The sequence below is a fragment of the Asparagus officinalis genome, chromosome 1 (assembly GCF_001876935.1).
Source record: "Asparagus officinalis chromosome 1, Aspof.V1, whole genome shotgun sequence".
In the NCBI taxonomy this organism is placed as follows: domain Eukaryota; kingdom Viridiplantae; phylum Streptophyta; class Magnoliopsida; order Asparagales; family Asparagaceae; genus Asparagus; species Asparagus officinalis.
In genome coordinates, this window is record NC_033794.1 from 33,298,329 (window position 1) to 33,314,259 (window position 15,931).

Sequence of the window (15,931 nt, forward strand, 5' to 3'; positions counted from 1 at the left end):
GGTTTTTTCATGTTTAAATATGAAACAATTGAATATAATTGGAAAATACATTTTTGTTTCATGTTTATATGCTTACATATGATTTCATCAATATCAATTTTATTTAGTTCAATGAAATCATGTTTGTTGTTTTGAAAGTTTGCAAAACAAGTATTTTTGTGAAAATATTATTTTCTTGATATATGGACTTAACAATAATGATATACATCTTCTATTAAGTCTGTATATTCATTTTGTAATGTTTCAAAACATGATTAAGCTAAAATGTCAAAACTCATGTGTTTACATTTTCAATGTTTCAAAACATGATTAAGCTAAAATGTCAAAACTCATGTGTTTACATTTTCATGTTTTAGACTATTTTGCAAAATAATGATATTTTACATTTGATGTCAAAACTCATGTGTTTACATTTTCATGTTTTAGACTATTTTGCAAAATAATGATATTTTACATTTGAGAGGTCTTTTTAGAAAACCAGTTCTTGTAGTATGTGTATTATCATGCCTACAATCATTTCCCAAAGTTTTATATTTTTCTGAATTTATTTGATATTTTTAAAACCAGTTTAAAGTTGAGTTTTTCTGTGCATTTCAGGTCTATGCATGTCTAGTCGACTCATTAGTCGACTCACGAAGTGCAGCGCAGTTATGATTTTTCTTCTGCTGAGTCGACTCATATAAGGCGACTCATGAGTCGACTCATAAGTCGACTTATCAAAGAGCCGTTGCATAGTAACGGTTAGTTTCTGATTTGTTTGTTTATGGGTTTTTGGTCTTTTCCTTGGGTTTTTGCTGAAGTTTTGAGTGGGTATAAATACCCCATTGCCTTCAGCTCTTCATCTAACTAAGAAAATGTTTTAATCAAGTTTAACAAGGGTTTAAGTTTTGTTTAAGTGTGTTTAAAAGCATTTAAGCATTTTTGAGTTTGAGTTTGTGAATTCAATTCCACAAGAGCTTGAGGAGATCATCTATTGGAGTTTGAGCAATCAACTATTCTCCCTCCATCTCTTGTCATCTATTGAGAAGTTTTCTAAACTCTTTTCTAGCTTTATATTTATTTGTTTGATTATCATCTTATTAAAGCTAGTTTTATATTGAGTTTAGATTTGATTAATCTCATTGTTACACACACCCACTTGAGCTTATTGTATTTGCATTCATAATATATTTGGGGTTGTGAGAGATAGTAACATTGAGTTAAGCCTAATTGAGTTCTCACATTGTTTAGAGAACAATCATTTGTTGTGATTAATTTGTGAAGTTCACTTTGTAATACACTTGTACACCGAGAGGAGTGTGTGGTGAGGACGGAGTCGATACCAAGAGGAGTGGCGTCGGTGGCCTAGTGAGAGATGATAATTCCGAGCACTTGAGGGAGTCGATACGTGAGGACCAACACTTGAGGTTGTAGCTTGTGTATGTACTTTGTGAGGTTTTGTGGGAGTTTTCGGTTGACTTGATAACCGAGTGTGTAGAGTTTTCGGTTAGCTAGAAAACCGAGTGTGTAGAGAAGTTCCGGCTTTCAAACCGGGTTATGTAGTGGATTCTCCCCGGAAGTGGGGAGCGGAGACGTAGGACGGAAGGTCCGAACTCCGTGATCATTTCCTTGTGTTAGGGTTTGGCATTGGCGCATTTATTCTTGCATATTGTTATATCGTCATTGTTGCATGATCATATTGTTTACCCTTGTTTATATTGTATATCCTTGCACATATCTTGTAGCATATCATACTTTCTAGGATATATTTGTTAAGTAGTTTTAATTAGCATAAAATCGGATTAGATTAGCATAAACCCTATTCACCCCCCTATGGTTATTTCATAGCGACCTTAGGGTCTAACACATGGGTGGACGAAGACTTGGAGGGGGAGAGGAATGAGAGAGCAGAGGGTCCATGGTTAGTCTTAGACAACAAATGGGGTCTTTAAAATTCTTGGAAGGCGAGGGGGATCTTTACCAGTCGACGACTGCGAGGGGGTCTTTATCGGTGGTCAAAAGTGAGGGAGATCTTTACCAGTCAACGATGGTGGAGGGAGGGGTCTTTAACGGTGGTCGAAGGCGAGGGAGATCTTTACCAGTCAACGACGGAGAGAGAGGGTCTTTAACCAATCGACGATGGTGGGGGGAGGGGTCTTTAACGGTGGTCGAAGGCGAGGGAGATCTTTACCAGTCAACGACGGAGAGAGAGGGTCTTTAACGGTGGTCGAATGCAAGTCTTGTCACTCGTCGTTCGTCGGCACAAGTTCTTGGTCTTGTAGCGGCGTAGGATGACGGTGAACAACTTCAAATTCATCGTCTTTTCTTAATGAAGTTAGGGAATCTAGGTTCGTCGTTGATTTTTCATCCATTTTCTGCTGATTGTGACAAAACCCTAGAGTGAGATTGAGTGGAGATTTGGGGATTTCGCCGGATACTGTTAACCATAGAGAGAGATAGTGTGCGGGAGGGAGAGAGAGGAGAGAGAGAGACTTGATTTGAGTTAGAGAGTGGGCGGGAGCGGTTACCAAAATCGAGGCACTGTAGCGATAACTAATTAGGGTTAGAATAGGGTTTTAAAAATTCTCTCAAGTTGCTGAGTTGGCGGGGCTGAAACGAAATTTTACAATGTATTTTGGGTTTATACACATGAGCAAAAGTATAGGGGGCTGGTGCACATGACTTTTTAGATTTGGGGCCTTGAAGCAATTTTTCCATAATATTATACTAGAGTTATTATAAATTTTTAGTTTTTTGTCTTTTTTATTTTAAGTCTATCGATAATTAAGATCTCTTGCAGTCTGGGTAGAAAGTATGTGTTTTGAGCTTATACAAACTAAGTATTTTTTTAATTTTATAACAATATCTTCCTCAAGTAAAGCTCTCTTCTTAGAAATTTTTGTGATGCCTCTATTTTCACACATAGTTGTAGTCCAATGTAAACCTAGAGATGTCAAACCTGCTATGCACCCACACCGTGCAATGACATATTTCACCAATCACAGTAATATCCTCTAGTGGAATCAATAATAAAGTGCAGGTACAATACAGGTAAAAAGAAGATAGTAAACACAATAGACATGATGTAGAAAGATAAATCTCATAAATGAACTCATGTCTCAACCGACAAGTCTGAAATACATCTGATAACTGAAAGAAAAATGTCTCATCACAAACTAAATAGGAATCGTACTAAGGCTCACAACCTTTACAATAAGAAAATAAACCCTAATGTCTAAATATAAAAGCCAACCACAGTGGAGTCTCACTACTAAAACTGAACGACGGTGACTATGCTGGAAGACCGTCAACCTGCTGCTTTCCGAAGCTCTGAACCGCCTGAAAAGAAAATTGAAATAAAAAGAGCAACAACAAAAGCATCAGAGCGCTAAAGCAAGATCACCTTCATCCGCCCCCAAGGGAAGGGCTGCTAGATGTAGTGGGGGCTCTATCTATTAAGCATAGCCTACCTACATTATTTTCCCCGTATCTAATGATATTAATACCTAGAAATCTATAACACGAGACGTAGTACGTCGAGTGAAATAATCCAAACAAGGAAACTCTCATGTATATACCATATGTCTCAGACTGTAGATACCTAAATATCAATACCGAACTATGGAAAGAAATATCATTAGAAAATGAAACATCATAATGGACATCAACATATAATTCTCATGTACTCATAAGAGTAAAGTATCTCGGTCATATATATATATATATATATATATATATTCAGCAGAGTGACATAAACACTTTTGGTATCCACTACAACTTAGACTATCAAATAATCGTTTCATTTCAACTCTTTGCAAGATTTGATTTCATCGCATTATCATGCACCACTGACTACCCTGTAGGTATTCTAAAACAATATACATGGCTCATTAGTCTCATCGTGATCTCAGTGCGTAACATGAGTGTGAGACGTTCTACATAGGTATCCTGGAAGACGGCTCACAAGCCTCATCGCACCCTCTTGCGGAATGGACTGCTAGACAAAATATCCAAACCCGACTCAATGGCCTGTACAAATAGAATATCGATGCACTACCCCCACATAGTACTAAGCTGAGCCCATCAATGATATCCATCACATGTATAAACTGTATAAATCTGGCATATCGACGCACTATCTCATATAGTACCGTGCTGAGCCCATTAACGATATCCGACATATGAATAAACTGTATAAATCTGACATATCGACGCACTATCTCATATAGTACTGAGTTGAGACCATTAACGATATCTGACATATGTTTAAACGACTCCAACTCAAGTGAAATCATTCAACACTTGTCAAATCTCCTTTGGGATACTCATGTGTGTGCCACGGTACTATTCATGTATATTCATGTCTATACGTATACTATCGTGCAACTCGAACCCCGCGTTCGCACCTCAAAACAATGCAACAAAAAGTTTAGGAAAAAGTCTTAGTAGCCGACTACTAACCTTAGTAGTCGACTACACCGAGTCCATCCAGACTCTGTAAAACTTGAATCAATATTAGTAGTCGACTATACTGTACACTAGTCAACTACTCTGAAATCAGACAGATTCTGTAAAAACCAAATTGGACGTTAGCAGTCGACTACTACTCTTAGTAGTCGACTACTAAGCAGGAACATGCACACATCCGTGCACAAACATTAATTATTTGTCGATTTCACACACCATAAAATAAAAATGAAAGCTTGAACTTGTTTTATGTAGCATAGCTATCTGAAACATGATACTAAATATTTAAATCCTTCAAATTAGGGTTTAACCATCTAATTAACTATTTTCCTCATTTAGGTCTTATATAAACCATATGATTTATCCACACATGATAAAAACTGCTCCTGAACAGCTGTTAAATTTCATATAAAAATATTTATCTCATTTAGGTATTACCAACCTAGGGTTTCAACATGATTAATTAACAAGAAACCTCAAATAAAGGTTGAACTAGGGTTTAAACATGTCCTAAGCATGATTTATATGTCAAAAACGAAATTAGAAACAACCCTAGTGATCATGATCAACTTTCTATCATAAACAACAAGAACACCATGTAGATCTTACATTTGTTTACCATTAATATCAAAATTCTAGTCTTTTTCACATTAGATTAAGATCTAAACATGTACAACATCGATTTAAACATCTTAGATCATTCATTAACTAAGGGTGCAGGTTTGGATGCAAGTGATCTTGCCTGAAACATCGTGTCGAGCCTCTGAACACGTGCACAAGATCCCTCCTCTCTCAAAAGCATGCGATCTCACCCTCCGCTCAATGATTTCCCTCGAATCTCCTCGAGAAACGCCAAGAACAAGCTCTAGGGTTTGAGGGGAGGTGGTGGCTGGTAATTCACGTGGAAAATCTCAGGAAAAATGGTCTAAACATGTTTATATACTTAAGGTTAAACTTGGGTTCGAATATAAACCAAAACCGACCCAAAACCCATAAGAAAACTGGAAATCAGCCCGATTAGTCGACTACTAATATTAGTAGTCGACTACTAAGACTCAAATCAGTCTGTTTGGGAAAAAATCTTTCGTAATTTGACTATAACTTTCACATTCGACCTCAGAATGAGGTGATCAAAGATTTGTTAGAAAACTGATGAAGAGACCTACAACTTTTATTTTTAAGTTTTCCCAGATTCTAACTGTATTAGTGTGAAAAACATATAAACTCGTAATTGGTCATTATTTTTCAGATTTCTTATTCGTGCACGTTTTGTGCATTTGCACTCATATATCCACACATATACATTGAATAGATCTCAAATCAATTCCTAGCATACTCAAACATCAAAATATGCTATTTATCACCATATAACATATTTATTATTATTTATCACATAATATTTAAATTATCGGGGTTTTACAATTTTTTTACAGATCAACAAAAGATTATTGTATTTTTTCTTCATATTTAACCACACATTTAATGACTAAGATAAACAAACTGGGGATTGATGATCCGATAAATAAATATATGACATAAAGTTTGATATGTACAAATTAAAAAAAGTGATGTTGTGTACCCAAGTATATAAAAATATATTGATCCTAGTTTAGCACACAAACCCATTTCATTAAAACTTTTAGAATACTTAAATAAAAATTATGACAAATCTAATAATCCAAGTTTAAAGATTTTAACTCAAAATGAATCTGACCGATTTACAGTAAGAAAATAAAATAAAAATTAAATAATTTTGATATTTAACCACATACATTGCAGGACGTGCATAAAACCGAGTACATGTAAAAAGTAAAGATGTTATCCATATAAAAAGCTTAAAAAATATATACAAATAACCAAACCAAAAAATAATTTCGACTACAGCTATGCAATTTTTTCCCCCGGTGTCCGCCCAGCGCTACAAACCCCAAAATGTTTAAAAGCCAAATCCCCAAAACCTAAAACCCTAATAATATGTCCCGTATCTCCTCCAGCCTCGAACTCCTCTCTTCAAAATCCCCCCTCCTCAAAAACCTCCCCTTCTCCTATCCCTCCTCTCTCTTCTCCAACCCTAGATTCCCATTAAGCCCCATCCTCTCCCAATTCGCAGTTCTCTCCTCATACAATCAAAGGCGAAGTGGCAGCAGTTCTCAGGACCTCGAGATGGAAGAGAATAAGAAGAAGAAGGAGGGGATGGTCGGTTTCAATAAGAGAAGGGCGGAGGGGAGAGAAGCTGGTGAAAAGCGCAAGACTTTGCAGCATAAGACTCCGAGGCTGAATCCTATCAACACTATTTGCTATGTTCAGGTGATTATTTGGGATTTTTTAGGGTTTTGTTTGGGTGATTTGAGTTTATATGTTCAGGTGAAGATTTGGGCGTTTCATGATCCTTTCATGTTAGGGGGGATTATCCTCAATATTACTGCTTGTTGCACTGTTGACTTTTTTTGTTATTAACTTAAACGGAACTTAAAATTCTTTTTGCTCGATTTCATTTTCGACTGGTATTTTGTATTTTCTCAGTTTTCACGCTGATATTTTTGTTTGAGAACTTAAAGCGCAAGACTTTGATGCTGAATTGAATCAATACTATTTGTTATGTTCAGGTTAGGATTTGGAAGTTTTATTGTCTTCTTGTGTGATTTTAGCTTATGTGTCGACTTCTTTATGGCCAGTGTGTACTGAAGTTGGGTTTTGATCTGATTTTTCTGGAAAAATTTGGTTTCTTGAGGGGAAGTTTGCACATTTCCCCTGGGGTTATTCTCGAATTTGTTTTCCTTTTTTCTGTTCTGTGTGGGTCTTCTTTCTTTGTTATGGGCTTTTTGAACTGGGATAGTGGTTATCGTAAACACACACACACACAAGCACACGCTCACACAAGTAGCCTCTGGTGGCAAATATCTTTTCAAGCTGTTGTGTATAGGGGTGTTAACGGAGCGGATACGGCTCGGATATGGCACTTACCATATCCATATCCGTTTACCCGTCTCGGATACGGATACGGATATACGTCGGTAAGAAAAATTCATATCCATATCCGCCAAAATCGGATACGGTTACGGATATAGATACGGATATATAAACGGATATGCATGCAGATACAAAAAGGATATGAAAAAACTAGACAGTATTCAGAAAAATATAATCATGTGATACAAAAAGAGTTCGTTAATATGTTCATTATGATTGAAAAGCTAAGATTAGACATCTTGATCATCAAAATTAACCACAAATACATAATCTAAGAATCAAAACTATCGTAAGAGTATTACCAATATGTATTCGGATATTTTCGGATACGGATACGGATATTTCACTAAAAAACCATATCCGCAACCATATCCTATCGGTAATAGATTTGAGTAACCATATCCGTATCCTAACGGATACGGTTACGGATATTTCCTCGGATACAGATACGGTTTGGCACCCTTAGTTGTGTATCCTTCAAAGATGGCAACTTGCTTAGAGCTTAATGAAGAGGAAATGGTAGATATAGCTGGACCTAGTGTAAAAAGGTCTGATCATTTGTTTTATTTTTTAAAGAATAATTTGCACTGGCTAGGAAGTTTACATTGAAAAAGTCATATAACTAGTTTCTTTATGTTTTAATCTTTATATCATTCTTTAATTTTCTAAAGGTTTGCTTTCTTCTCCCCCTGGTCATTTTCGCTCAGTAATTCACATATGCATTGTTGACAGTTTTATTACCTTAGGTTGTTAGCAAGGGAACTAAAACATAAAGTCATTCAAAGTGATTCTGTTGTGACCAGTTATTCTTTCTCAGTATCCAGGCTGACATTTTTCTCTTTTTCCCTGAGCCGTGTTTGTAGATTTTGGGGACTGGAATGGACACGCAGGATACCTCACCATCAGTTTTGCTATTCTTCGACAAGCAGAGATTTATATTCAATGCTGGGGAGGTATGAGTTTTACCAAGTAATACATCCAAATCTCGGTCATCCTTGCATGATCATTTATTCTTTATGCGCTTCAGTAATCCAAGGGTGAAAAAGTATGGGTTTCCTTTAGTATCCCTCCTTTATATATAATGAGAAAGGCTAAAAGACTAATTTGATCCCTATACAAGAGCCTCATACTCAAATTGGTCCTCTCAGTTTTTTTCTCTCAACTTGGTCCTTGTACCCTCTGTTAGATGTAAAGTTAATCCTTTTTTAATTCTTGGTTAAAAATACAATTAAAAAAATATTGAAGACAATTTTACCCTTAAAATACCAGTAATCTCATTACCGTTCCCTAAAAGCTTGTATATCCAAAAGAAAAAAAAGAAAAAGAACTGATTACATACAACGAAAAACGCCTAAACCATGGTCATTGCTATGAAACGTCTCATGGCTTGGATCATTTTTTTGAATGAAATAGCTTGAACTAAAATGTGATTTGGCAAAGAACTTTTCTGAAATTTATTTTCTTGGTGGCTATCTGATGATGCCTTGTTTATGTGTTTGATAATGAGTTATGGATAGAATATTTGGTTTTAAAATTTTTTATATACTCAGTAGGAAATATCTATTTCTTGTAAAATGTAGGCGTTTTATCGTATACAGCGAACAATTTGTTATCCTCTGCTTGTTTTGAAGCTGCATAAGGCCAAAAGTCTCACAAATTGAATAGTATAGTTTAAGTCTGTAACATCCCTAAAGGGGAAAATACACTAAACCCCCAAGAACTTTAAGCATTTTGTAGTAAATCCCCAATAAATTTCAAAGTTGCATTGAAACCCCAATAGCTTTTAAAATTGTGAAAAACACCCCAATAAACTTCCATGTCTTGCAGATAAACCCCATAAATTAGATCAAAAGCCAACATAAAGCATTTTGAAAGTTATTGGGAGTTTAGTATAAGTTACCCAAAAGATATTTGGTTTTTTTTGCAAAAGTTATTGGGGGTTTAGGTGCAATTTTGAAAGTTATTGGGGGTTTACTACAGAACAACAAAAGTTCTTAGGGGTTCTGTATAATTTGGGCCATTCTTAAAATTTGGTTTTTAGTCGTAGGTGGGGTATTTTAGTTCACATGATTTTTCGATCCGTGACGATTTTAGAACATGTGATGAATGATTCAGTCCATCATATACAAATGTGAATGTGTATCTATGTGTAAGCTCTTACTTTTTATATATACAACAATGAATTTTTACATGAATTTTGCTTGATGGCAAAAGAAAATTAATAAAGTACAGGGGCTTCTCAAGTCTTTAAGGGTAATATAGTTGTAAACAAAAAGTTAACACTCAATATTTAATGGATGTCAAAAAGGAATTAGTTTGTAATGGAGGTGTGGTACAGGGACTGAGTTGAGGAAAAAAAGTACGGGGACTAGCCCCAATACAAGGACCAAATTGGTCTTTTGGCCAATGAGAAATTGGTTGTATTCCTAAAGGCACAAAAAACTATCGTGTGCCATATGAGAAGGTGACATGCAAACACATAATACTATACTAGTTCTTTACCTGTGCTATGCACGGAATTTAGCATCAAATTTTTTTTCAATGAAAATAACGAAATACTATAATTTAAACAATAGTTTTATCATATTAAAAGTTCTACTATAAATTAGGAAAAAGAGTTATTTGTACTGAAATACCCCATGTTTAATCTATTTTTAATTTAAAAGTTTTCTTTTGTCCAAAATATACCCAAAAGTTTACCTTATTAACTATGACAGCCAAATTATTCTTTTTGCCCAAAAAAATACCCCAAAGTTCATAATTTAACTTTAGAACCCAATTTAAACTTTGGAACACAATTTAGCAAAAAATTGACTTTGATACCTCTTACTCAAAAATTCTGACAAAATTTTGGTGTTAATGTGAAAATAATCTACCAAAATTCCTTTAAGAAATGAGAGAGTAGCCTTGTTGAGAACTCTTATATAGGAGATACATGACCTCCCTTCCTATCATCTAAGAGGTAGATGTGACATCCATATTTTAGGTTACGTATGCTCAACATAAGCATTCAATCAAAAAGCATGAATAGAACAATTTTATCAAAAATAAATCAAATTTAAAATTTAGCATTTATTTCTTATTCAAAACACATCAAAACCATAATAATACACTTTAAAAGAATTCAAAAGTAATGCTTAAAAATTTTCAGAACAACAATACTAATTAAAATTTTATATTCAATGTAACTATTGAATTTATCTTTTATTCGACAACGCAACATCAAGAAACTCTCCTCCAAGCTTTAATATTGCAGGCGCATCTAAAGCTCTTTTTCTAGGGGCATGCGACAATTTCTAAAGCAAGCTTCACCCACATTGTCATAATAAACACTGGTTCCTGCAATGAATAATAAGAAAACTAAGAATTAAGATCTTAAAGCATCTAATTAACAAATAGTTATATGTATATAAGTAATTTATTTTAGAATTAATATACTTATTATTATTTAGTCAATATTTGAGTGGGTTGTTAAGACATATTCATAGGTTTCCTCTTCTCAATGGCTACATGCAATGAACACTTTATATCTCAGACGTGCATCTTAGTCCTGATTCTAAAAGACGCTTCTATAAACGAAAAAATTAAACCTATATGTTTAGTGGTTATTTAGATCTAAAGTTGCATGTGAACAATCATAGATTATTGATGCGAAACGCGTAAGGGTTTATCGAAATCAGCGATCTAAATCGAACAACGCACCGCTTCGCCAAAAATCATGATCTTCGGCAGAAAATTAATTTTAGAACAATTAATGTGACAAATAGATTTAAACAAGATTTGCATTAACAATCATGAACAATTCCAATCTCGATCAATTTAATCGCAATATTCATTATCGTTGCACAAGTTCTTCAATCAATAACAAAATTAAGCAGTCACATGTTCAGTTACTCACAACTCACAAATTTAAGTTAAGCAGTGAATGTATGATAAGAATTTAGAGATGTAATACTCATGTAATTAACTAATAAATTAAAATTAACAAAAAAATACTGAGTCGAAAGAAAATAATACCGTCGTCGTACTGAACAAGCCTTGAATCAAATACGATGCACTAACGGGTCTGTTGCCACTGCGGGTCGGATCTGAACTGAAATCAGATCCAAATCGAACAGGACGGGCCTGGTTTAAAGAAGCATATCCGAAAGACTTCTCTGAGTTGTCTTCGTTCAGAGGAAAAAAGGGTGCGACGGAGGACGCGACGACGGAGGAACTGGATAGCGGCGCTACTGAGGGCGGAGTGCTATTGGATAACGCATGCAGTTATGAAGACGATGAAAGCAGCGACGTCGTTTGGGCAACGACAAAGGCGACGGCTTCGGGCAGAGCGACAACGAGGGCGGTAGGGGAAACACGAGTGGGCGTCGAAGGCTGATGATGCGACGACTGCTGGAGGAGGAGATGAAGGTGCAGGCGGCTAGGGTTCAACAGGTTAGGGCTGTTCGAAGATGAGGAAGACGAGGATTTGGACGAGCGGATCAGAGGTGGAGGAATGAAAGGGGCGGCGGCGATCTCGTTGGCTGAGGACGACATCGAGGCTAGCTGAGGAGGAGCAGGGAACAGGGAGCGTGGAGCAGCTGGTTAGGGCTTGGGTCACTGACGAACATGGGAGGTGGAGCTGGTGGCGGTCTCGCGGGTGAGGGAAATAGCAGCGTGGTTGTTGTGAGGAGCAATGGGGAGGGAGAGAGAGATGGGGTCGGGGCTTGGGTGGCTCACGTGAGAGGAGGGAGAGGATAAACGAGAGGATGTTGGGGTTGGTTGGAGAAGAAGAGCAGATGGTGTTTGTGGAGGTTGCTGGAAGAAGAAGAGAGGGAGCATGTGGGTTTGTGGTGGCTGAAGGAAAGAAAAAAAAGAAACAAGAGTATGGCTTAGGGTTTCACACCAATGGTTTCACACCAAACAAGTTTAGCCAACACAAATTTCTTCATTCAATTCAATATCCTTCAATCTGATTACAATTGTGCTTAAATAGAGAAAAGAAAATCTCATAAAATAAATTCTCACACAATCAAATCCCTCACAATCAATAACTACCAAATCTAAACCTAATTTGAAATTCAAATCTAAACTAAAATTCAAAATTTAAAATTCAAAATTGACTACTAAAACTGACATAATTAAAATTCAAATAACAAATATGAGAATTGGCTTTATTGTTCTCATCATTCTCCCCGGGTGGGAGAAAACTCGACTCCGTCGAGTTAGCTGCAGAAGCGTGCTATCTTCAATATAGTCTGTCTGCATCTTAATCTGTCGTCAATTATTTTTTTGCATCTCAAATCATTAGCTAGATTACATTGTAAATTCACCATCTAAGATATTATCAAAATTCACTGCAGCTTGGGTGAATATATAGAAGTGGGGCAAGGTGAAAGAACTCTCAGAAATAATAGGTTAGGGTCAGGCTTATATCAGTGGGCTGCCAATAACATTGTGAACTGTTTAATCACTCAATATTGAGAATAGAACTATGACCAAATCGATAATATAAATGTTGCTATTAATTAGTTTAAGAGTTGGAAAAGTTCATAAATATCATGTCAAATCTTAAACAACTATAAATATACTGTATTGGACAAGTCCAAACCATCTAAAATATCAGCATTAACAGTTTTAAATTATGTCCTGACTTAATATCATACATTTCATACGATGTATTCATTCAAATTAGATCACTGATTCCTAATATATGATCAATGCAAATTAAAACAAAATGATGCAAGTCAACTCAAATGATTATGTATGAAATGTAGACTCGAACAAAGCGATCAATGGCAGATATAATTTAACAAAGTGTTTAACATGCATGGCGTCCTCTATCAAATGGAATAATCAGGCGTTCCTTCGTTAATATGAATAACAAATTTTCTCTTTTAACGGTGATAGTGAGGAACATGCAAACAAATGTATGAAGGAGTGTTTTTGTGCGCTTAATATGTGAGAAAAAAGAAATGAAAACACTCGTGCTAAGACTTGTATCCCTAATCACTATTTTCCCCTAAAATGGATCAGTGTATGTGTAACTATCGGGACAATGATGGGGGTTTGACATCTAATATGGTAGTTATTTTACTAGGCTCAATTTGATATTCAACTTCCATATATATGTCTGATTGAATCGCTTTAGGACCCAAGTCAGAAACGTGTTGGGGGTCATGTTTGTCCGGGAGGACTTTGTGGGGGAACATCAACAACGTTTTCAATCACTAGAGTTGATTCAGGAGGAGTTGGAGTTTCAATTTCAAGAACAACTTCAGGGATAACATCAGTGGACTCCGTGATCAAAGGGGTAGCTTGAGAAATAACCGGAGTGTTGTCATTGCATGAAACTTCAGTCAACTCCGCAATTGTAGGGGTAGTTTCAGAAGACACGGAAATGTATAGTTCTTTAATTTTACTCTCCTGGATTTTCTTATCAGAGTTAGATTTTATCAAATCTACGGCTTGATTAACGGTTTCCTTAATAATAGATTTTGATTCCGTTCTAGGAGGCTTATTAATTCTAACTCTGAACGGAGTTGTACAGACGGAAGCAACGTGCCCATATCATTGACAATTGTAACACTGAATTATTAAGCTAAGTTTGGAGAGAGATCTCTCTGACTTCTGGCCCTTGGGATCGACTCTAGACTGGGAAGAACTAGAGTTAGATCGACTCAGAGGCTGACTAGAGGTATTGGCATGGGAAGACTGGGAGGAATGAGTTTGAAAATCCTAGGCCCTATGAAATTGGTGGAATTTAGCTTCATCTAAATCTTAAACTAAGGCGTAAGCTGTCTCGAGGGTGTTTACTCCTCTAGCAAAGAGTTCGGTTTGGAGGTCACTTCTTAATCCAGATCTAAACTTTAACAAGACTTTCATTGGTGCCTCTTGTTCAATGGTGTTGCATCGAGTAAACAATTCATCAAATTGAGCAACGTACTCTTTTGCAGATTTGGTTCCCTGAGTGAGATGATGCCACTTATCGAGCAATCTATGATAGAACGATGGTGGGAAGTATTTCGTTATAAGCTCGTCGACCATTTCTCGTAAAGTAAAAATTGGTAACTCACCTCTAATATGTCTCAATATTTTGAGGTTGGACCAATATTGATAGGCGGGTCCGGTGAGCTTCATTGCGGCAAACTTGACTTTGCAGGTTTTCGTCAAAGCGTACCAGTCAAAGTATCGATCCATGTTCTTCAACCAGTCCAAGAAAGCTTCTGGGTCGAGCCTACCATCAAAGGTTGGTGGATCAAGCACGGGTTGAGGTAGGGGTCGATGAACGATGTACCCATGACCATTCCCTTGACCTTGTGGTGGCGGAGTTGCAACGCACGCTTCTGCGAGCCTAGCAAGCCTTTCATTGGTGTCGTCAAATCATCTGCTAGTTCAGCGAATTTCTTAAAGAGTTCGGACTCTATACTGCCTGATATGCTTGACTCACTAGTTGACTCACTTGACTCTCCTAATCGATAGGGTAGACATGTGCAAGTGGGCATGTACTAACAACTAGATGAGATGAATGATGTGCACAAACAACTAAATGAGATGAATGAGATTTTTAACATCAAATAAGACTCAACTAATCTAAAAAATAAAAATAAAAATTTCCTACCCTAAAACCATGCTCTGAAACCAAAATGATGCGAAACGGGGAAGGGGTCTATCGAAATCAGCGATCTAAATCAAACAACGCACCGCTTCACCAAAAATCATGATCTTCGGCAGGAAATTAATTTTAAAACAATTAATGTGACAAATGGATTTAAACAAGATTTGCATTAACAATCATGAACAATTCCAATCTCGATCAATTTAATCGCAATATTCATTATCGTTGCGTAAGTTCTTTAATCAATATCAAAATTAAGCAGTCACATGTACAGTTACTCATAACTCGCAAATTTAAGTTAAGCAGTGAATGTATGATAAGAATTTAGAGATGTAATACTCATGCAATTAACTGATAAATTGAAATTAACAGAAAAATACCGAGTCGAAAGAAAACGATACCGTCGTCATACTGAACAAGCCTTGAATCAAATACGAGGCACTAACGGGTCCGTTGCCACTGCGGGTCGGATTTGAACTGAAATCAGATCCAAATCGAACAGGACGAGCCTGGTTTAAAGAAGCATTTTCGAAAGACTTCTTTGTGTTGTCTTCGTGCAGAGGAAAAGAGGGTGCGACGGAGGACGACGGCGACGGAGGAATTGGACGGCGGCGCTACTGAGGGCGGAGTGCTATCGAGTGACGTAGGCGGTTATGAAGACGATGAAAGCAGCGGCGTCGTTTGGGCAACGACAAAGGCGATAGCTTCGGGCAGAGCGACGACGAGGGTGGTGGGGGAAACGCGAGTGGGCGTCGGAGGAATTGGACGGCGGCGCTACTGAGGGCGGAGTGCTATCGAGTGACGTAGGCGGTTATGAAGACGATGAAAGCAGCGGCGTCGTTTGGGCAACGACAAAGGCGATAGCTTCGGGCAGAGCGACGACGAGGGTGGTGGGGGAAACGCGAGTGGGCGTCGGAG

General features: G+C 36.9%; 1 protein-coding gene across 1 annotated transcript in view; it reads left to right on the plus strand.

The window, feature by feature from the left end:
• Window positions 6,348–15,931, plus strand: part of LOC109822573 (VHS domain-containing protein At3g16270-like) — a 45,369-nt gene continuing 35,785 nt past the window's right edge. Inside the window, exons 1-2 of the mRNA XM_020388799.1 lie at window positions 6,348–6,753; window positions 8,280–8,369. Coding sequence (XP_020244388.1) covers window positions 6,421–6,753; window positions 8,280–8,369 — 423 coding nt within the window. The 5' untranslated portion in view covers window positions 6,348–6,420. The remainder of the gene's footprint in view (window positions 6,754–8,279; window positions 8,370–15,931) is intronic.